The 22,661-nt window shown below is 33.4% G+C and overlaps 1 protein-coding gene across 1 annotated transcript; it reads right to left on the reverse strand.

Annotated features, from left to right (window-relative positions):
• Positions 1-7,262: 7,262 nt before the first annotated feature.
• Positions 7,263-8,189, reverse strand: LOC140802421 (uncharacterized protein At5g48480). Its single transcript, XM_073157942.1, has 2 exons — positions 7,726-8,189; positions 7,263-7,663 (listed from the first exon to the last, which is right to left on the reverse strand). The coding sequence occupies exons 1-2, from the start codon at positions 7,980-7,982 to the stop codon at positions 7,438-7,440; spliced, it is 483 nt and encodes a 160-aa protein (XP_073014043.1). The 5' UTR covers positions 7,983-8,189; the 3' UTR covers positions 7,263-7,437.
• Positions 8,190-22,661: the final 14,472 nt, after the last annotated feature.

The following is a 22,661-nucleotide window of genomic DNA, read 5'->3' on the forward strand; positions in this document are numbered from 1 at the left end:
CATAATGTAATAAAGCAATAGAAGACATGGCACCACATGCACGTATCACTATTAGTCTAGTCTCAACTAGGCAATGCCCCTCTTGCCCAGTCAATCCGGGGTTAAGGGTAGAGTATATTATGTAGTATTATTATATTAGTGGTACACACTTGAGGTCGTTAGCTGGTGGGGCATTTAGGTGATTACACTGCCTTGTTTAAAGACTAGCCTATAATGATATTAGAAAGATGTTTGAGAAGTAAGGTTATAGCTCTAGTGGTACCTGAGGATGCAGGGTCAGGATGTCTATTGAGCTGTGAGCTCTTTCCCGCTGTATGCAGTGATTCTGTTTTATGTAATTATTCAGCTATAAATAATGATTATGCTCTGTGCAATGATTTATTATAACGGTGACGATGTTGATGATGTGCCTATGACTAGAGTCTTTAGCCTGATGGCCACAGATAATCGGTCATATGTAGTGTTGTCAGGCACGTACAGGCGATATTACCACTAGATGACTAGTCCCCCTCGTTATTATGTTTGCTTTATGGAATATGACATTATGGACTCGATTGCTATGTAGATTTTTTATACATTAAGTTATGATGATATTATATACTCATATGTGTTATGAGTAAATAAAAGTTTATTGAAGATTACATTGTACACTTTTACCTTAATATATTGATAATTATGGGCATGCATTTCTATTTATCGTGCAACACATTATTCATAGTTTACTATTAGATTATACTTACTGAGCTATGTGCTCAACGTTATTTTGGTGGAAATATTTCAAAGTTAATTATGGAGGATGCGGATATCGAAGAGTAGCGAATTTATTTTCTCATTAGGATTGTTTATTCTATTATTCATAGTTGGACTTTAGCCCTTGTGAGGGTTATTATATTTTAAATTTATGTATGGCTTGTATTCTGGGAGGCTTATTGAGGTCTATGATAATTGTAACTTTGGATTATTTTTTTAGATTAATATAGTATTTTTAGAATTATCTTAGATACTTTGTGAGATTATTACACTGATAGGTCATTAGAGAATCACGTGGATCTTTCCACATGAGGAATACGTGATTTTTGGAGGATGGGTGTTTCAAATATTTTATTAACTTTGAGCTCATCTTTAAGTAGGTTCTACAAATTATTCATGATGGATTAATGATGAAATTAAAAAAAGTTTAAAGAGTATTTTAATATAATATATTTAATTATTTATATCTATAAAGAGAAGTAAATAATAATTGGCTTTAAAGTGGATATCATAGCAATAAAAAATAAAGAGAAGTGAGTTCAGTATCATATTAAATATTTGAGAAATATTAGTATAATACATAAGTGACAAGCTTCTTATGGCTTTGAGCCCAAAAGGGGTACATATTTTATTGGTAAATGATATTATGCAAATTACTCACACACACGTCGCTCGGCTCGGCTCAGTTTGATTTGCATGGGTGAAGTCCAAAATTATTTTTGCCTAACACAAGTTCGGATCTAGTCTGGTTCGAGTCAGGTTCAGGTTAATCGGTTGGTTGAACCCGAAGTAATTTCTACGATGTGACTGTTTAATCCTATAAATAAATAGGTCGTAAGTCTACACTTTTTAATCACAAAATTTTATTTTATTTATTTCATTCATATTTTGAGTCTTCTATTTGCATTGAGAGAAAGTACTAGTTCAACAAGACATTTGAATAATAGCTTCCTTTTGTATGCAAGACAGTCATTGTATCCTAAAAGACCGATGTCCACAGTTTCCTAACCAATTGTTAGAGGGCAAATTGGTCTTAAAAAATAGTGTCAAAACACTAGACTCAATTATACAAAATTTTACATTCTATAATATATAAATTTATCTAATTATTTTTAATTAGATATTTGTGATTTAGAATCAAATTTTTATCGCCAAAAAAAATAATATCAAAACTATTATACCACCATTGCCTATATTGTGATAGCCTTTGTACATGAGAAGTTGCAGAGGAAAATAGAATTCTCAGATTCTTGATTGTTTCTGGTTTTCTGTATCTTGTATGACCTTATGTTGTAGCCATCTCTTTTGCATTTTGAATATTTCATCCTCTTTTTTCTTATGTTTCTATATTTCTTTTTCTTTTATTCTAACTCTCACTGTGGAATAGGTGCATGCAAACCAACAATCACATGGGGATGCTTACACTTTTTTTGAGAGAGAAAGCATGTAGGTAGGTTAATTAATTAAATTTCAAGAGTTATATCAATACAGCCTGATACACAAAGAATAGGGGGAATAGAGCGATGACTCTTTAACATAAGTCCCACACTTGGCCTATAATAGATAGCCCGGCAATTTGAAATAGAGCATCAAGCACCATTTTGTTGATGAGTGTGATGGTATGATAAGCAATGATTAATACGTACGATTTAAAAAGGTGAATAAAGATTATGAGGCCTCCAACAGAAGAAACCTCAAATCCTTCTAAGCAGCTACTCCATCTTCACTGGCGAAAGATACACTCAACTCTTTCTCCGTCGACATCACCTCTCTCCCTCTTCGCCAACATCGTTTCTCCACTATCCCAAAATCCAATCCATATTTAAAAATTATCTATGTCCATATTCGTTTAATCAGGATATAATTATAAATTAAACTATTTATCAAATATCTATATTTGAATCTATATTTGAATAAAAAATATAAATCCAGATGTCATTTGAGCGCTATTCAATCCATTTTGGAAGACGAAAAGAATAGGTATCACTCATTTTAACTCAATACGTATTGCCATGTATCACCCCATACTTCTTATTGTATACTTGTCATTAGATATATCCTCTAATGCATATCAATCATGGCATTTATCTTGCCTTTTGTAGATAATTTGGCAGATGTATTAACACAAGATACATTCAAATGAAAAAAAAAACTAAATGTAATGTGATTTAATATTTATACATATGAACCATGGCATTTATCTTGCCTTAGAGTACATGCATTTGAACGATGCCAATGAACATTTTCATGGTGAAACCATAGAGCAAGTGTTCGATCGAGCATTCAATCAGCACTTGAATAGCTGCCATTTCAAAACATATCAAAGATAAGTTAAAATTATCTATAAATTATAATAAAATATCTATAGATTACCGAATATTAGTATTACCTACTGCTATAAATATATCTATGGATTATGAAAATAAAAGATGATAATTCATATTGCCATAAACTAGCATGTCAAAATTAGATTGAATAATAGAGGTGTATATCAAAATGATTGTTTACTCTTTATATAAAACTTTGATTGTTTCAAATTACATAACATTAGAAAGTAAACTTTGATAATTCCAAATTACAATAGATTACAATGTGAGCTTGATTTTTCCAGTATTCTTTATTCACTGAAAGATTGTTGGCAAGTGAGAGCCAATTCTCTTAGAATGACTATTGTCATGGTCTGAATTACAATTAAATTGGGACGACCACTTTTAAGATATTTTAGTGTTTCTTTATACTACAATAGGATTCAAGCACCCATGAAAAATTGGCTTTCTTATTCTCATAGAGGGCAGGCTCAGGCATTACTCAATAGAGGTGCAAGGCTATTGTCATTTAAATTTTCCCTCTCCTCTACGTTGGCCCTAGCTCTGCTAGGATTTGGCACAGAGACTCTTTCCCTTCCCTCCTAGATGTATTTTCTCCCTTGCTGTCATCATCAAGGCTTTCCTCTTCCCTCCTCTAGCACTATTCTTTCTCTTTTTCTACTCTTTCTTCTCCTCCCCTGTCCCCCACAAAGTTTGTTGTTCCTCATGCCCCCTTCACTGCTACTCACAACTACCTCTCCACTACCCCCTCAATGGTGATATATATCGTTTGCTGCTGCCTCTCCCCTCCTCCCTTGAAGTTGCCATCAACTGTCCACCTCGCATCTCCACTATCATTGGCGTTGTTGCCATCCATCTCACAACTATCCCCTCCTTGGTCTTCCCCATCTCTATCGTTTGCACCGAGTGTCGATGGCTGTGGATCTCACTTCGATCCCCTCCTCGACCTTCTGCCCCATCGACGGCGACGCTAGCTATTGTGGATCTCTTCTGCCTATTTCCATGCCACCGCAGACTGTCATGGATCTCGCCTGCCATGGTCTTAGCCCCTAACACAAGCTACAATCATCCTAACCTGACCTGCCTCCGCCTCACATCATTTCATGTTCTGTTGCCTTCATCCTCATCTTTTAAATTTTCATATATGCTTTGGGAAAACAAATTTTCAGTTTTGTAGATGTAATCGCAGATTTATTACTCTCACTCTCCTCACTATTTTTCTTTCTTTGCTATTTCGTTCTTGGTTTCATAAGTTGCTCAAATGGATTCTTTAGGTGATTTTGATATAATTGCTAGACTCCATCACTAGTGTGTATTCTTATCTATGAGATCATTTGTTGAGTGCTTAGCCTTACAAGACTCATACTGTTACACATGTAGGCATCCGTGATTGGTCAAGTGAGAGGCTTGTTTCTAAAACATTGTTATACTATGCTTGAATGCTTTTGATTTTTGATACTTTGTTTTTATTGTTGTTTAGTCTGTAATATAGCAAAGTGAGGGGCTTGCTCTTATCGTTCTTATCCTATTTCCATTTTTTTCTCTTTTATCAAGTTGTAATTATTTTATTGAAATTAATAATATAATCAGTCTACAGACTTTTCCTAAAAAAAAACTAGAGGTGCAAGGCTCTCTACTCCTAACAATTGAGATTGATCGTTTTATTTAATTTAAAAGTAACCTACTACAAACTAGATATAGACCAATCTAGACATAAGAAAATGAGACTTTAGTTTCACATGAATCGAAGATTGGGATGAAAGATTAAAAATAAAACAGTAGAAGTAAGTCAGAACGAGACAGATTAGTAAATATTTGACGTTACGGCAGTCGTCGAAAGGTGTTGGACACCTATGTAATAGGGTGGCTCATGGTGAAGGATGGTGGCTAGCATTTGGGTGCTTGAAGATAGATCCAAGATTACGATCTACTCCTACGAAGATAAAGACATGATATAATGGCTATAATAAAAGATAAAGTAATAAGAATAAATTGGTTAAATTCAAGATTTATTCAACAATCTTAATTATCCTCTAATAACTCTTATCGATAAGAGTAGAATCATATCGGACCAGATTCAATTCACCCTATTGGACTTATATCCACTTTATTTAAAATTTAAAATAATAATTAAATCTAAAATATCTCAAATTAACTCGACTTGATCCAACTAACTCGACTGACTTAACCCACGAATTGTAACATAATCTAACTAAATGTTATCGAATTTAACTAGCATCATATTCCAAAGATACTAATGCTAAATTCTATAAATAATAACATCGGATTCTATAAATATTAATACTAAATCACATGAATACTAAAATTGGATTCCAAAAATAGTAATACATGATTCTAAAAATCATAATACAAGATTTTGTATACAGTACATATATAAATTAACAGAACTCATTAACAAATGATAAAAACAAATTAATGGGACCTAAATGGTTAGACGAGATTGAGAGAAATGCAACCACATTAATAACCTTTCTACTACTTGGTTTGAAGGATTAGACATAGGATGAATACGATGGCAAGGGTTGAAAGCTTACGCATTCTCTAGCATTGCATGTTTAACATACAGGGGATAGATGGCAAGAAAATTCTCTAGCTACAAGCTTAATAAAAGAAGGAAAGAGTATGTTTCTGGGAGGAGCCAATTAGGGCCAGAGGAGAGAAATGGAAAGTTTGAAACAAATGCAATAAGGGAAGAAGAAGGTATGGGCAAGAAGAAAGATATGGAAATTTTGAAATAGAGGAAATAGGAGGAGATAGTTACGGCAAAATGCAGAAATATTTGGGTAAAAATAGAGATGTATAATACAAGAAAAGCCTCTTTAAAAAATCCTTTTTTTTTAAATTTCTGAGAAGTGCCATCATATTACTTCTTAATACCAAAAAGAAGAATTATTATAAAATATTCTCCCCAAAGATGTTATTTATACCAGTGAGAGTAATGCACATCTTGAGTAAAACCTGCAATGATAAATTGAAATGACTAGGAATGCATATTAATATAATTACATTAACTTTTGATCTAAATAGCCCAAAGTTTCTTAGGATTGTATCCCCCAGCATCTAGGTTACGTAGAGCTTAAGATATACATATATAGTTTTACTACTTCAACGACACCATTGACCTTAGCATATCAACTAGATAACTACACATAAAAAACCTTCTTTTTGATTTAATAAAACCTGAACGTACCAATTTAAATAGAAACAAAAGATACAGTAGTTATAATAGAGAGTTAATAGTGAAAGAATTTTCAATTGCAAAATAAAATCTGTGTTTTCATCATTAATAAACCAAATCTTGTAAATTCTTTAGCTTTTATCCAAAATATACTCCTAACACTAAATTGCCCGGATAAAAGTTACCCATAAATTTTGGGATAAGCCCAACAAGTTTTTGACCATTTTAGTATTGTTCTAAACTTTTTTAACAGAAGTAAAATAGATTCTAATTCACTGTAGCCCTAAGCTAAACTTATAGTTCAACATCATTATTATGCCCAGTGATTTAGACCCATTTGATAATAAGTTTGAATGATTATTTCTGAGTCTCATTTAGTCAAAAACAATAAGCCCAACTACTTATGCATTAATAAATAATAAAGTACTCCTGTCAACTGTAGAACAGAACGAATATGCCAAAGCTGATCAGAAAAAGCGGCAATAAGCTCCAGGTTCAGGGCATAACGCATAATTTTATCAAAATTAAGGGTGTAAACTACTATTTTTCCAGAAAGAAACAACATTATTTACACTCGAACTATCTTTAGCACTATAATAACAGTTTCATCATGCCCCTAAAAAGCGCAGAGAAAGCAACAAACATACAACTACTGGCAGCTTCCAAAGTCCCATGACAGGCCTGCTAACATAACAACATATGATTAGAGCGTTATCCATAAACAAAGCCACTCATATTATATCCATTATTATATAATAAAAGAAACTCCTAGCACTGCAATCAAGTCAGTCAAAGGAATACACACAGCAGAAGAATAAAAAAATTAGATCATAATTAAAGGACTCCATTCAACTATTCCAAGTCCATAACATAAAAGGTACGACAATGCAAGCTACATAAGCCAAGAATAATATATGAAATAAACGGAGCATAGGGTAAATAAGCACGATTAAATCACCACCCAGATCTCAAAATCCACAGTAATATTAGGAACAAAAGTTAGATAGTTTGGATTAAAGTGTAAAAGGTCCTCTTCTCATGGAGAAGATATTACTACCACTTTGACCACTAATACTAACTAAAGCCAAGTTAGAATTCATCCAACTATTTCAAAAAAAAAAGTCCATTAAGTTTAGAAGTGACAGCTAAGAAGAGATCGAATCAAGCAGTGGCCTCAACGCCGCACTTCTTGGCGGCGGGAGCGATGATCCAGGAAACACCGAACGGATCCACCAGCTTCCCGACGATCCCTCCGCCGCAGCAGCCATCCTCCTCTACGATGTCGCCCTGGAGCACCGCGCCGGCCGTCACCGCCTTCGCTACCGCCTTCTCCACCTCCTCCGTCTCAACCCTGAAGACGATCCCGCCGACCTTGGCTTCCTTTCCCCTGTACAAAGAACGTTTAGATCTAAGCGGAGAGAGATCGGGGTTAGGGACAGCGTTGCGTACACAGCAGGGGAGGAGTCGTCGGTCTGATCGCAGACGAGGAAGGCGGAGGATCCGATCTTGAGCTCGGCGCAGAGGAGGAGCGGCGTCTCCTGGTCGGCCTTGCGTTTGGGGTAGGTCGACCGGTTCACCTCCTCAGCCGCGAACGCCGCCTTGTAGAACTGGACCGCCTCCTCTGCCTTCGTCGCCGGAACCATCACCTGCACCTTGATGGAGGAGAAAGTCACCGCCCCGTTCTGGATCTCCGCCTCCTGCGCCATTGATGGAGAAAACCCAAGCAGAAACTGTAACCCTAGAAGAGAGAGAGAGAGAGGAAAGTTGAGGAAGAGAGGAAATGGAGGTGAGAAGCGGAGTTGAGGAGGTGAAGGTGGATATATAAGGCGGAGACGCCCCTTGCCGTGTGTTTTAAACTAATCTACAGTTTTGCCACTGAGAACTAGGTTCGTTTTGTGATATTTTTATTCGGCTTTTTATATATAATATGTTTGGTTGATAAGAACCAAAGAAAAGAAAGAGTAGTTTTAGTGTATACGTATAAAAATATATTTAATATTTTTAAAGATAATCCAAATATGGAGAATCTGGAAAAGAATTCTCATCTAGTTTTTTTTATTCCTTCGGATGGTGGGATCGTACGATGAGGCCTAGAATTTTGACCGTTGGACGGTTTGATCCGATCGTAGCCGTTGGTTTAGCTCGATCCATGGGTCCACTCCTCGATTGGACGGAGGAGACCGCATTAAAGACCAACGGGAGCAGCACGGGAATCGAGTTGGTTGGTGGCGTCGCCGTAATTCCTTTGAAAGTTATGAGCTATTCGTAGGGATTTTGTCTCTTACTCTCTGTCACGTTTATCGACTCGCCCGGACACACGTTTTCTAGGGTTAGGGTTTGCCCTTTTTGGCAGCACTCGTAGCGCGGCCTCTTAAGAGACCAAGAAATGATACTCGTTCATAGACGCTGCGGATGTGGGTCCCAAGGAGGTGTGACTGGGTGATACCATGGGTGTTTGTTTATACGTGTGGGGGTACGAATGGATGTTTCATGTCGTTGGTTTGGTGGGGCCCGTCATGCCGCACTAGTTGTGGGATAAAATACCGGGGCTGTGATTGGATGTGTTTGTGGGGCCTTGTAGTAAATAGTAGTTGTTGGTCTCTTTGAGGACCACTTTCTTTTACAAGAGATTTGGATAATTATTTCTGAGAGTACAATGTTGATATTATCTTTTTGTACAAGTAGAAAATCAATATATCTTCTTACCAAAATATCATTTTCGAGCATAGAGGAACAGAGAGAATCTATAGCGCACTAAATATAAGTGATAAATAATTATTTTTATTTTTAAAATTTAAAAATATTTTGTATGTATACTTGTGGCATATCGGTTGTACATTTGTTCATTTTGTTTTAATCTCCCATCAACTTTCAAATCTTTATATTTGGGGCTCCATTTTCTAAAATATTATACTTTTTTTTTAATTCTAAAATTATTCTCTAAAATTATAAAATATTTTTTCAAATTTTGTTTATATCTTTTTTAACACACTAATTATTTAAATTCAATGTATAATTAGTTTTATTAATTTATTTTAATAAAAATACTATCATCTGAAAGTACTTATTGGGATCTTCAAAATGAGTCTAATATTAAATTATTTTTCTAATAAATATAATTTATAAATTAAATAAAAATATATTTATTTTTATTATTTAGAATTGATAAATGTCCTAAAATTCTTCAAATAATTGTCTAAAAATATTCTCTAAATGTAAACACCAACCATAACAGAATTACTCTACTTATTTTTTCTTATCTATTGTACTGGTATAATGAATAATCTTATTTATTAAAATAAATTATTTATTTAATTAAAATTTCGTAATTTAAAATTAATTTTAAAACTATTTAAACATCTCGATGAGACTTTTCAACCATATAATTATTTGAAACAATTAGTATTACAAATATTTATTAATTAAATTTTAACATAATACTTAAATATTATATTATTTAATAATTAAACTTCAGCATAAAGCCTAATGTATTGGAGTGCAATGAGATCTTAAAAGGAATATGCTTCATATTTGAAGCTTTTGCTCTTTACTAGAGTTGTTCTTATAAGTATGTATTATGTATGCTAATAACTAAAATATATGATGACTAATTAGGTTAGTCCTCCTATACATATAAGGATTAGTTCACTCAAAATTATGTATCTTTGAGAGGCTCTTCATGTCGTCAGTGTCTTCTCTATCTTTTCTTTTCTAGCCACTTGGCTAAGGATAAAGGAGAAGATTATTTTCTTCTTTTATACAAGTCCTCCACGCATAACACCCCCTAACTCAATAAGAAAGATATCATTTTCTTTATTAACTAATCATTGTTGTTGTTGACACTATTGGTGTATTCATTGTTTGAGTTCTACAAAATATATATTTATCATTATTAAAATCTTATGTATAAAGGGTCATAGTTCCAATGACACAGTGACATAGAATTATGTCATCTTTTGAGTGTGTATGCTTGAGATTCAATAAAAAAGTATAAGGGTGATTATTTTTTGAGGATTAACTTATTATTTAGATAGACTATCGTTCATTAATTACTAGTCATGCGACATCATCAAATATGTATAAGAAATATTACTATTAGATGTCTATTCCTTCTATATTGGGATTACAATAGAGGTATTTTGAAATTGCATGATTTTGATATATGATACATATTGTATATGATAGCTATCATTATCTCTTTTTTTTATAATTTAATAAATCATAATTTTATGTCGGACAATGTTATTTTTCTTTACGGCTGAAATGAGTTATAAAGGGCTAACTCTAGTTATGGCAAATTCAACAAAATCGTTCTTATAAGAAAATTCTTGTTACTTACCTATAAAGATTCAAATTTATAAGTAAGACTCTAACCATTAATACTAGTAGTTGGGTATTCATTGTTACTAGCTTGATTAAATTGTTTCATTTTGATTTGCTTGTTTATTGTTAAATTGGGCTAATCGTATTTCGATACAAAATTATTACATTACTGTTAGATTATGTGATAGATAAATTATAGGTGTTATAACGGTACTAGTGAAATGTTTTAATTGGGTAAATATCATCTAGATTTGAAGTAGCAATCCCTCACTAATAAGTAATTTATTATTATTTTTATTACTTATAAAATTTAGTAGTTTATTTTTCGTCTACAAGAGTTATGAATATTATTGAAAAATGGACATATATTTTAAGACTTATTATGATAGGCGCGTAATTTGATATTTATTATTTTTTAATAATTTTTTGACAAATTTTAAATTATTTGATTTGTTTTGTTAAAATTTGATTAGCTAGTTGTAGTAGGACTATGTGGATTCTACCCATATACAAATAAGTCCTCATGTATACTCCCATTAAAATAAGTATTTTTTTCTCAAAATGTGTAATTTTTATATGAAATTTGCATTATCAATAACTATCCGCACTAATCTTTCTTATCCAGGACATTCAAATCAAGCTATTAAAGAAAGATTATTTAATTACAAAATTTCTTAAAATTCATCCCAACTCAAAATATCATTTCTTTCAATTACTTATTTATTTTCTATTTTTTAGGTTTTTTTAGAATTTGGGCTCACATTCCTCCTAATACATTGAAGTGTTAATCCTATTATCTGAATTGATATGCGTATAAAATCTATAACACAAAAAAGATTAGAATCGTACATGAGTAGTGTAAACAAATTAGGGATTATCGGGTGGAGAAGGGAAATAGCTTATTTATAGGGGAAATTGCACTTCAAATGTGGTTTGACTAAAACCCTAATATACTTTTAATTTAAATAGTTAACCCCATTGTGGTGGTTAGGATTAAATTACAACTATTTGTCTTTAACAAAAAAATAAACCGATAATTTTGCACCAATATATTAAGTCACGGCTGAATAATTTTTTCTTTTGATAGGAGGATGCTTTATCATATAAATATAATCTTATGGCTAAAAAAATTAGTTAATATTTGGTACTGTTAAATATAATAAAAAAGTTACAATTGCAATTTGTTCTATATCACAGAGGTATTAAGTGTACAGATGAGATTTGTGCAGTTGGTCAAACCACAACAGTGGTAAAATATAATTTTCCCTATTTGCTAATTTAGATGAGGCATGGGCGAGGACAAGTCTATTGAACCCAAAGATGGCTCAGATCAAGTGGATATCTTCCAAAGATAGGTCCAATGATCGTTGGGCCATCTACAGATCATGAAAAGGCCCAAAGGTTCTTGAACATCTAGTACATAAATATACTTAACTTCAATACATAAATAAAAGGAAAAAAATTTGAGTAACACCCTACTTTTTAGTGATTTATTGATTTACACTAATTTGCCATTTGCACTGCTATCGTATCCTTCCATTTTACTTATAATTTTCGTACTGCAGCTTATTATTATTTTGACTGACTACTAAATCTAAACTATATTTGTTTAACTCTACAAATGAATTATGAAAATACAACTAATGCACTTTATAACATAATCCAATAATAACCAAATTTTACTAAAATACTCTTAAGAAAAATGTTTCTTTTCTTTTTTTTTTTGGGATTTTCGAGGTTAAATCCAACAATAACCAAATCTTCAAAGGAATGGTATTTCAGAAATTAAATAAAAGGGGGAAAAAGGATAAAAGTATTGTTTGGTAATTTACAAAAGATAAATAAGTGTCCCTAATGTATTATAACTCTAAACTTCATATGTGGTAGGATAATTTTTTTTTTCTTTTTCATTTTTTTTGCATGGACATCAATAAAAAAACAACTATCTGACTTTTGGATCTAAGAGTTAATCCTTTATGATACATAGATTTGATATCTATAAACCACATTGGGTCACTTTTAATGGACATGGTGCAATACATCAATTTATATTGTCTATAGGAGCACAAGAAAACCACTCATAAGGATTGATTGATTTCTAGTCGCATAACAAGTTGTGCACTAAAGGATTGGATTTCTTAATAACGGTGCCAAAATCAAAGGGTTCACTTCTCTCAAGATTGAGTAATTGAATGCAGTCACATAGTAACCAATAGGTAAATTTGAGACTTCAAATGGCATTGGAAGTGTGCCACCCTTGTTATGTTGTTTATGCTGGAAATTCTCACCTTGATGTTGTTTTGTTTCTTGATAGAGAAGAACGTATAAATTTACAGAACAACGGTTTAAGGTACTAAAGATTAACTCACTTGTAGAGATAATGATTATTCAATCCCTCCTCCACTCTTTCTTCTGTGACTTCCTGGCATCCAATCCCTCCTCCACTCTACCGTTGTCGTGAACCTTCTCGCTGCCTTCCACCATGACCCTGCCTGCTACTATTCAACTTGATGAGCTTCCTCACTATCCAAGCCAACTAAATCTCCCACTTCCCCTTTTCCCTTTTCCAAGTGTTAATCTATGTAATGATAAGCTCGTGGACAAAAAATACTTTAAAATATGATGTACAATTTAGTTTTAATATTACGTCAAAACATGACTTATGAAAAAATATCCACACAGAGTAGATCAAAGAATAAAAGTGAAATCAAGTTAATCAATCGGTGTTCAATTTCTATAGGCCGGATGCGCACTTAGAACAGTGAGGTGCATACACCAACATGAAAATTACATACTAGGGCGCACGTTGCTAATTTGATTAGAAGTATAAACTTCTAAATCTATTTCAAAACTATGTTATCCTTTTTTGGATTCTCCTATAAGATAACAAATCATGGACAATTTACTATATTTATAAAAGGATGACAAAAGTTAGATTATTTTCTACCTACGTGGAAGAGAGCTTTCTTTGTCTGTTGCTTGGAATACACCTATTATGTTTTGAAGTAGCGTGAGAGCTTAAAGCACAATGAACATGCCTATCATATAACAACCAACGAGAAGCAATCTATTTCATAGAATAGTTTATCGATGTGGAAAATTCAAGCGATCCGAGTCTAATTAGATCGAATCATAAGGATATTGGGCTCAATAGATTAAGCCTATTTATCTTTTAATTAATTTATATTTATTTTCTTATGTAGGCTCTTAATGCAAGTCTAGTTAAGTCATATAAGCCAATAAGACAAATTCAATTAAGTCATATAAGCCTCTATGACAAATTTTAGTTTGAGTCGTATATGCCTTTAGAGCTAAGTTCAGATAGGACTCATTATACTCGACCCTATATATAAAGGGTTTGGACTTTATTAATCGAAGTATACAAGCATTAAGAATTAATTGAGTTTAATTATTTTCTTATTATCATATTTACCATTTTATCGTAGCCGTTAGATGGTTTTTATCTTCATAGGAGTAGATCGTAATCGTAAAAACCTTCTAAGCACCCAAACCCTAGTCACCACTTTTTTCTAGTAGCCACCGTACTATACGGCTATCCACCACCACCCTTGCCGTCCGCCACCTTTTGATAACTATCGCAATATTAGATGTTTACTATTCTACCCTATTTTGACCTTGCTCTATTATTTTAATTATATCTTTTAATCTAGTCATTCGATTGATGTGAAACTATACATATCATACCCTATCTCGTGAGGCTACCACCACCCAACTTTTTATAATTTTTTTATATTCGAATCAGTCCAGATCTAATTTTTAACATTAGTATCAAAGCCGATGTTCCTCGGACGATGGTTAACATGCGATCCAAGAAGAATGAGGAAGAAGCGGCCATGGAGGACCAAGAACTCATCTCCATTCTCGTGGGGGTTTCTCTAACACCATAACCACCACCAACAATCGTTGGCAACGAGCCACTCACGTGGGCTAAGGCTTTAATGGAGTCTGTTAACTCGTTGAGAGAATCCTCGAAGGAGAATTCGAAGGAGATCCAAATTGCCATCAATGACTCGATCTAAGCCTTGACAAAGTTCCTACTAGTCGCCCTCCATTGCCCTATGCCACTAGCACCTTCGGATATGACAGAATCTGACAAGTTGCTGCTAGAAAACTCCACCTATGAGGTGGAGGGGAGCCCCAAATCATGGCAACATCAGATATTTACGGTTCCGTCTTATTTTGATCTTGCTCCACTATTTTAATTATATCTTTTAATCCAACCATTTGATTGATGTGATTATTAGAACCCTATCTCGTGAGAATACCACCATATAAATTTTTATAATTTTCTTACGTCCGGATCAATCCAGATCTGATTTGTAATAAAGAAGAACTTCAATTGATAGATCATCTAGTGCAAGATGAGAGTAGTTGTCAATGAATTTTGCATATACATTTTGAGTGTGAAATAGATTAATATAAAATGTTGATCAAATATGTGCTTTTACCTCTCTTCTTTGAAGAATGTGTTTTTCACGTTAAAAAATCATAGTTGTGTGTTTCTCCTTCCTTGTTACCTATGCTTACTTGGTTTTCAAATTCTTACTCGTGTTTGGTTTTCGTAGTATGAGAAATAATTAGATTTTCATGTCCTACTTGATTTTAGTTTTTGAAGTTCGATTCTTAATCAATTTTCAAAAATATTTTTGACTTTCTAGTTTGACTTAATTTTGACTTTCTATATTGAACTTCCCGTGAGATGTAAAAACTTAGACTGTCTAGGAGGAAGAAATTTGAAAAGTCAAAACCAAGTCAAGGTAGGAAAGTCAAAAGGTAAATCAAAATTAGTTTAGAAAACTGAATTCTTTGAGGTTTGAGAAAATCGATTAAGAATCACACTCTTAAAACCAAAACTAAGTAGGATAAGAAAAATCTAAGGATTAACTCCAAAAATCAAATTCGAGTTGATATGTGAAAATTAATAGTAGAAATTAAAAAGCTTGATAAACACATTACCATGATTTTTTTAACATAGAAAAACCTCTCTTAACGAAGAGTAAAAAAGATTATAGATCTGATTAACCTCTCAGATCAATCTATTTCACACTCAAAGCATCGCCACAAGATTCACATGTAACCACTGTCACCATGCTCTGAAGATTTTATAGATTGAAGTTATTCTTTTGCTTGAACTCAATGCATTGATGAACTACTTAGTGAATACATCGCTTCTCATTAATTGTATTAAACATGACGTTGATCAACCTCAATAGAAGACGGGTTTGCCACAACTATTTCCAAAGCATTATAGTCAACCTCTGAGAAATGGGCACATGAAAACTCTACAACTTAGGTAGAAAATAAGCTCCTCGAGAAAAGTAGAATTCTAAATCACTTTTAAGCTTCCTTCACATTAAGAATAGAGGTAAAATATGAAAAACGAATAAAAATTGTTATTTTCAAAATGAAATATTTATTCTAGGAAGGCAAAGAAGGAAATATTATTCTAAGGGTGTAATAATTATGTTTGATATGATATAAATTAAAGATAAAGAAGAAAAAAATATGAAAATACTTTTTGATTTGATGTAATTTTGATAATGAGTGTTTATATTATGGAAGATGACCATTTTAATATTTAGCTGTTCTTCTAGGATAAGATATTGTATTCTGAAATAAAGCTTTTTGTTATTCCTAAAATAAATGAGGGCTTAAACTTTAATCTTCCTTAAGATCTCTAAATTAATCTGAACTCTGACATCCTTTAATAACTGTATTAAGATCTGTTATGTAAGAATCCCAAATCGAAACAAGTTTGAAATAATTTCATCTTCCTATTTCTAATCATACCTGTAGAATGTGCACTCAACTTACTCTGTGTGCACCCAGCTCTATTACATGAAGACTCCTATGTTAATTTCATGCTTGGGGTTCATCGCACTATATAAGATGATTGTAGTTTATTAAGTTGATATCATTATGAGATATGTGGTACGATAGTGAAAAAAAATATTTTGATAGCAAATTTTATTTTTGGATTAATTTAGGGAATACAAATTTAAGTTATGTCAATTGTGTACTTTGGTAATATTGGATATTAGTTAAAGTTATGTAGACTCATTTTCCTTTATCACTATTGTGTGGTATCAGAGATGTTGTAGAATAATTTGAAGACGCAATAAGGTAAAATTTGTTCAGTAATGTGGTGGGCTTTATTTGAACGATAAAATAAAATATTAAGTTGAAAATTTTTAAGAAATTATCTTTTTAGCAAACATTTTAATTAGAGATACCGTGCATATTGACGTGTTAATTGTTCTAATGATACTAATTAGAGAGGTAATTAGATAGGATTATTCATAGAGCGTGTCGATAAGATCCCATATTTTGATAAATACCCTATTTGGAGGTTAGGTTAACTGCTTAATAGTATTAGCAAGGAAGAGAACTTGAAAACCTAACTTTAGAATATGTTTAAGTTGGGTTGCACCAAAATATGTGATGTATTAAAAATGTCTATAAGCAAAGTATACATAATCATTGACAAGCTTACATATTAGACTATTATGATGTTGATCCTAATAATCGTAATGATCTATAAGATTGTATGATTGATAATTCTATTATAGTATGTGAAAAAAAAATGATCTCTTAATGGATTATTAAAGTTAAGGATGTGAACTAATATAAAGTAAAAGAAAAAATTCTAATAAGGTTGGATAATTAATATTTTTTGATGTCTTATTATTTATATAAATTAGTTCGTTTGAATTGCTTTATAGGTTTATCTTAATAGGGGTCAAATATAATTTGTAGATAGATTGAGAAGAAACTAAAACTAACTAAAAATGTAAAGTTGACAAGTCAACCCCTCTTTCAACCAAACAAATAAAGGAAAGGTAAACCGACAAAAATTGGTTTGAATAGGATATCAACCACCCAACCACACTCTATCTATATTTACTAATCAATGTAATTGGTCCATCTGTTTGGTCGTCGGTCAAATCCCTACATCGATGATTAGAGGCCAATAAGACCTCTTATCTATCTATATATATTACAACTTCTTCCATACCTTGATTCATCAGCTCACCAATTCATAGACTTGAAACAAGGATTCAATTTGATCAAAATGGAGTTTCTCCGAATGGCCGCAGTAGTTCTCATAATGATGGCGGTCATCGGGGATACGGCGGTGACCGTATCAAAGGTCGACGCTGGACTAGTTTGTGGTATGACATATAAAGGCATAAACGCATGCAAACCGTCAATTAGCGGCTCAAATCCGAAACCGCCGACGAAGCAATGTTGTAGTGACCTAGCTACCACCGACCTCCCTTGTCTCTGCACGCATAAGAATTCTTTCCTTTTTCGGGTGTTAGGCATCGACTCAAAGCTTGCCATGCAGCTGCCGCCCAAGTGCAACCTCAAGCTACCAGCTCATTGCTAATTGGGCCATGTGGGCTTTTTTGGAATAATTTGAAGTACATCTTTCTGATATATAATTGTGTATCATTTTAAGTTATCTTATATGATGTCTAATGGCTGAATAATATATATTATGGTTTCATTCAATGTAAAGGTGTTTTCATGCATGTTATAACAAAGAGAAGATCTATCGAGACTACCCTTATCATCTTTTCTTTCCTCAATCTGTTGTTAATTACTAACACCCCTTTTCAGATGAACATAAATAGGAGAGAAAATAACTCTAATAAGCAAGTAATCAAACCAAGATAAAGATATATATATTTAAAACCCCACTAACTTAAGAGAAGGATAATTATCACAACATCAACAAAGCAGCTTATAGCAAAGATTACACCAAATCAACATGGACTCATTACTCACCCCATTAATTAGCACATATCCATAGCCATAATAATTCTCAAGATATACTTATTTATTAATTTAAGTTCTCCCAGCCAATGCAAACAAACCCCCCAAAACCATAACTAGTAACTCCCCAGATTGATATTCTACTTTGAGGTAGCTTAAGATCAATTTTCTTCAATGCGAACCAAACAAAGATGTCTACGCTATATAGTAAAACAATTGATAGTCAATTTGTAAACGGTGAATCTACTTTTCAACTTCTGGTTGAGTCAGTTATGTTGAGTCAAATTGAGCCTAATTGGTTGCTCTTGCTTATTACGTTTAAATTTGAATTAAAGCGAATAATTCACCCGCTATGTTTATACTCTTATAAATAGGAATAGTCATTATTTATTTAGGATTATGAAATCTTAGAATTAATATCGTATTTAGTTAAATTTACTATTTTTCTTTTATCGTTAAATCATAATCGTCTATTTTCCTATGGGTAGATCCTAAACTTAGAAACCCTACCAAGCTGTCAAACCTAAGACACACCTCCTCTCATGAGCGTCCCTACCTTACATTCATCCTCCTAATCCCTTGGCCATCCACCTACCTCCGATGATCTCTGCAATATCAGATAACCCGATCCTGATCTTTCCTCACCCTTTTGGGCATAACTTCTATCTTTGATATCCAAATTTATTCTAACTAGAGCCAAAATAACCCTAACATGTGAGGCTACCTTATAAAAATTTCATAATTTTCTTATGAACAGATTGTTCTAGATTAAGTTGGTAACAATTTGTACAATGTTGTTCTAAACAGATATAACATATTTTGTATTTATATTCTTTTAAGGGATGTGCTTGTGATTAGGAGATGATAAAGAGAGGTACATGAGAAGGGAAAGTACTTTGATTCTTCACGGAGATTATAATTAGTGTTTATAGTAGGATGATTAATATGTTTTATTTGCAAACAAAAGATCTGTGATTGCTACATATGAGGGGAACTATATAGGTAGATTCCAGTTTATTAAGTTGATATCATTATGTGTTAGATTTTTAGTGTTAGCAAATATATACAAATATTCTAAATATTTTCTATACGCGTATACAAGCATATCTATAAGTTTTGATAAGATTTAGACTATTTTTTTTTTAGATTTAGAGCAAATAAGTCACTGCGTTGTAGGTGTTCGAACATATCCTAGAAAGTTTGAAATGCATTCACACATACAGAAGTGAAGTTTTGGCCGTTCAAATGCACCTTAGAAAATTCGCAGTGTGTTCACACATACATATGTGCATATTTGCACATTCCAATGCACCTAAGACTAAAATCACTGCATTAGAATAGGCTCGGCCCGCATTCGAACATGGTCGCGAAACTTTATTCCGTGAGTTCAATTATGACTTGGATTTGGCCTTATCTTTGTAAAAATATATAAGCATTGGGATGCCATAACCCTAAATGACGCTGGTTATTGATTGAAAGAGAGTATTTTGAAGAAATAATGTTTCACACCAACGAAAGTTTTTCTTATCCTTTACCGACCAAGATTTTCATCTTAAGAGTTACCAAAGCAAAAGATCAATCTCGAGGGTTACGAAAATTTACTCATCAAGGTTTTCATTAGAATCCTAACTCAGGAGGCTACGTCCACCTAAATTTTTATAATCATCCTACGGACGAATCGTTCCAGATCTGGTCTGTAACAAAAACAAAAAATCAAGATAGTAAAATACAATGCTATGAACATTTTGGCTTTAGTCATATTGCAAAGGAATGTCAAAAGCTTTAACTCAATAGCTTTAACTTTCGCCTGAAACCTTTCTGGAAGAGACCTAAGGATTTTATGAACAATTCTATTTTTAGGAATTTTCTCTCCTATGTTGAAACTTGAGTTGACTATATCACTTAGCTTTGCATAGAACTCATCAAATGTCTCATTCTCCTCCATACGTAGAGTTTTAAAACTAGTAGTCAACCTCCGAAGTTTAGAAAGTTTTACGGTCATAGTTCCTTCGTGAGTAGTTTCTAATATCGTCCAAGCTTCTTTTGCTATCTCACAAGTAAAAATTCTTCTAAATTCTTCTAAGGAAACACAATTAAAAATTGTATTTATTGCCTTGCTATTCCATCCAACTTTTTCATAATCTGTCCTATCCCATGACTCTATCGATTTTTCAGCGAGTTTATCATCCACTATGTACATTGGTGGACTCCAACCGTTCACAACGGCAAACCATACTCGCTCGTCTATAGACTTCAAGTAAGCTCTCATCCTAGCTTTCCAATATCCATAATTTGATCCATATAGAATAGGAGGTCTAATAGATGATAGTCCATCTTTATAAAAATCCATGCCTATCTGATCTATCTCTACGGGTGAGAGAACCTGCTCTGATACTAATTGAAAAAACACCTAGACACAAGTAGCCTTTGAGTAACCTTTAGAATAGGAGGTCTAATAGATGATGGTCCATCTCTATGAAAATCCATGCCGATCTGATCTCTCTCGACGAGGTGTTTTGTGAACGCAGCTCTCGATCTGTGTGAACGCGTGAAGCCGTGTTCGAATTCGCTTGTGAACGCAGCTCTCGGTCTATGTGAATGCATGTACCCGTGTTTGAATGTGCTTGTGAACGTAGCTCTCGATCTGTGTGAAGGCGTGAGCCCGCGTTCGAACGCGCTTGTGAACGCAGCTCTCTATCTGTGTGGACGCATGAGAACGTGCTGTGAACGCGATGTGAACTCATAAACTTTTCTCCAATAATCTTGCAATTCTCTAAACTAGAGATTTTCTAGACTTGTATAAAAGCTGATATACATGTATAAATACACTTAGAATATTTTATACACAATTGCCAATAATTAAAAACCTAATAATATTGATGACTCAGATGTTGAGAACTGCATATGATTTTATTCTCATCTGAATACCTGATTATAAAATGGTCAATTTAAATCATATATGGTTGCATTTGATATCATAGTATGGTCATAGACGGCATGCATCATGTGTCATATTTGAGAGAGTTATGATGATACTATGACATGGAGATTTGTTTACTTATTGTCGAGGATTATATGCTTTTATCATTTACGACATGTTATCTACATTTCAATTATAAACTATTAAGGTTATATTCATACTCTCATTCTGTTATTCAAAACATGATGCTCTTTTTGATTTATATTATCTAGTATATGATTTACTTTTTGTTTGGCTTCACTGATTCAAGGTAAGATCTATTCACTGAGCATTTAGCTCATGAGTCTCTTTGTTTTCTCTTTTCCAAAAACTCAGGTGAATAAGTGGAGCAGGATACTCCCTTGAGGATCTTGATGGCTATGCTCACAGCAATATCACCCAAGCCAAGCCACATTGGGGTCTTTACCGCATCTATTCGATTGCAGTTGGGCCATGACCACCAACCATAGGCACTAGGGCCGGTGGACCTACTGGTGACGAGCCTTGGCCGCCTCTATAGTAACCTAAGCCTGAGCTCGACTTTTAGCTTCTACCACTACTTCGCTGCCGCAATGTCCATTTGGACGTCAACTATCGTTAGCCCCCTACCTAACCCAGCCTTCTGCTGGCACTCATGCAACCCACAACGGCACCCCTAAGAATAGTGTTTTTTAAATAAGGACATATTTTTTGAACAACGTAAGGGTTTTGAAGCTCGTTAATTTATTTTTCATGTGTATAAATTGAAAAAGGCTCTATATGCTCTAAGATAAACTCCAGGAGCTTGGTATGAGAAGTTGACCACTTTTTTAGTTAATTCAAGATTTATTTGAGGGGGGAGTGGATAAGATTTTGTTATTAAATGAGAGAATAATATGTTTGTTATGACACAAATTTATGTGGATGACAAGCAACATGTTTAAACTTTGTTAAGGAGTTTACTAATCTCATACGTAATCACTTTGAGATTAGTATAATGTGTTATAGAGTGAGCCTTAGCTACCAGATCAAGCTCGGATGTAGGGAAGCAGTACACGCAATTGAAGAAAATATTTGCTAAATATTTTTCGGAGTCAAAAAATTATGAAACTAGATGAGTTCATTCCGTATCTATCTTATCTACATTTTTTTATATTCACGACCTTCTTAGATTCTTACTACAGCTAGGGCGCAAACAAAAAAAAAATGGTTGAGGTAGAGATGATGGGTGATGGTGATGATGGTGGTGGTAGATTGGTTGCATGAGATGCTATTGGTTGAAGAAAGAGGTGGGCAGAAGATGGTCGAGATCCCAAGGAGGAGG

This window comes from Typha latifolia, chromosome 15 (genome assembly GCF_019914945.1).
Source record: "Typha latifolia isolate L0001 chromosome 15, TyphaL0001v2, whole genome shotgun sequence".
In the NCBI taxonomy this organism is placed as follows: Eukaryota; Viridiplantae; Streptophyta; class Magnoliopsida; order Poales; family Typhaceae; genus Typha; species Typha latifolia.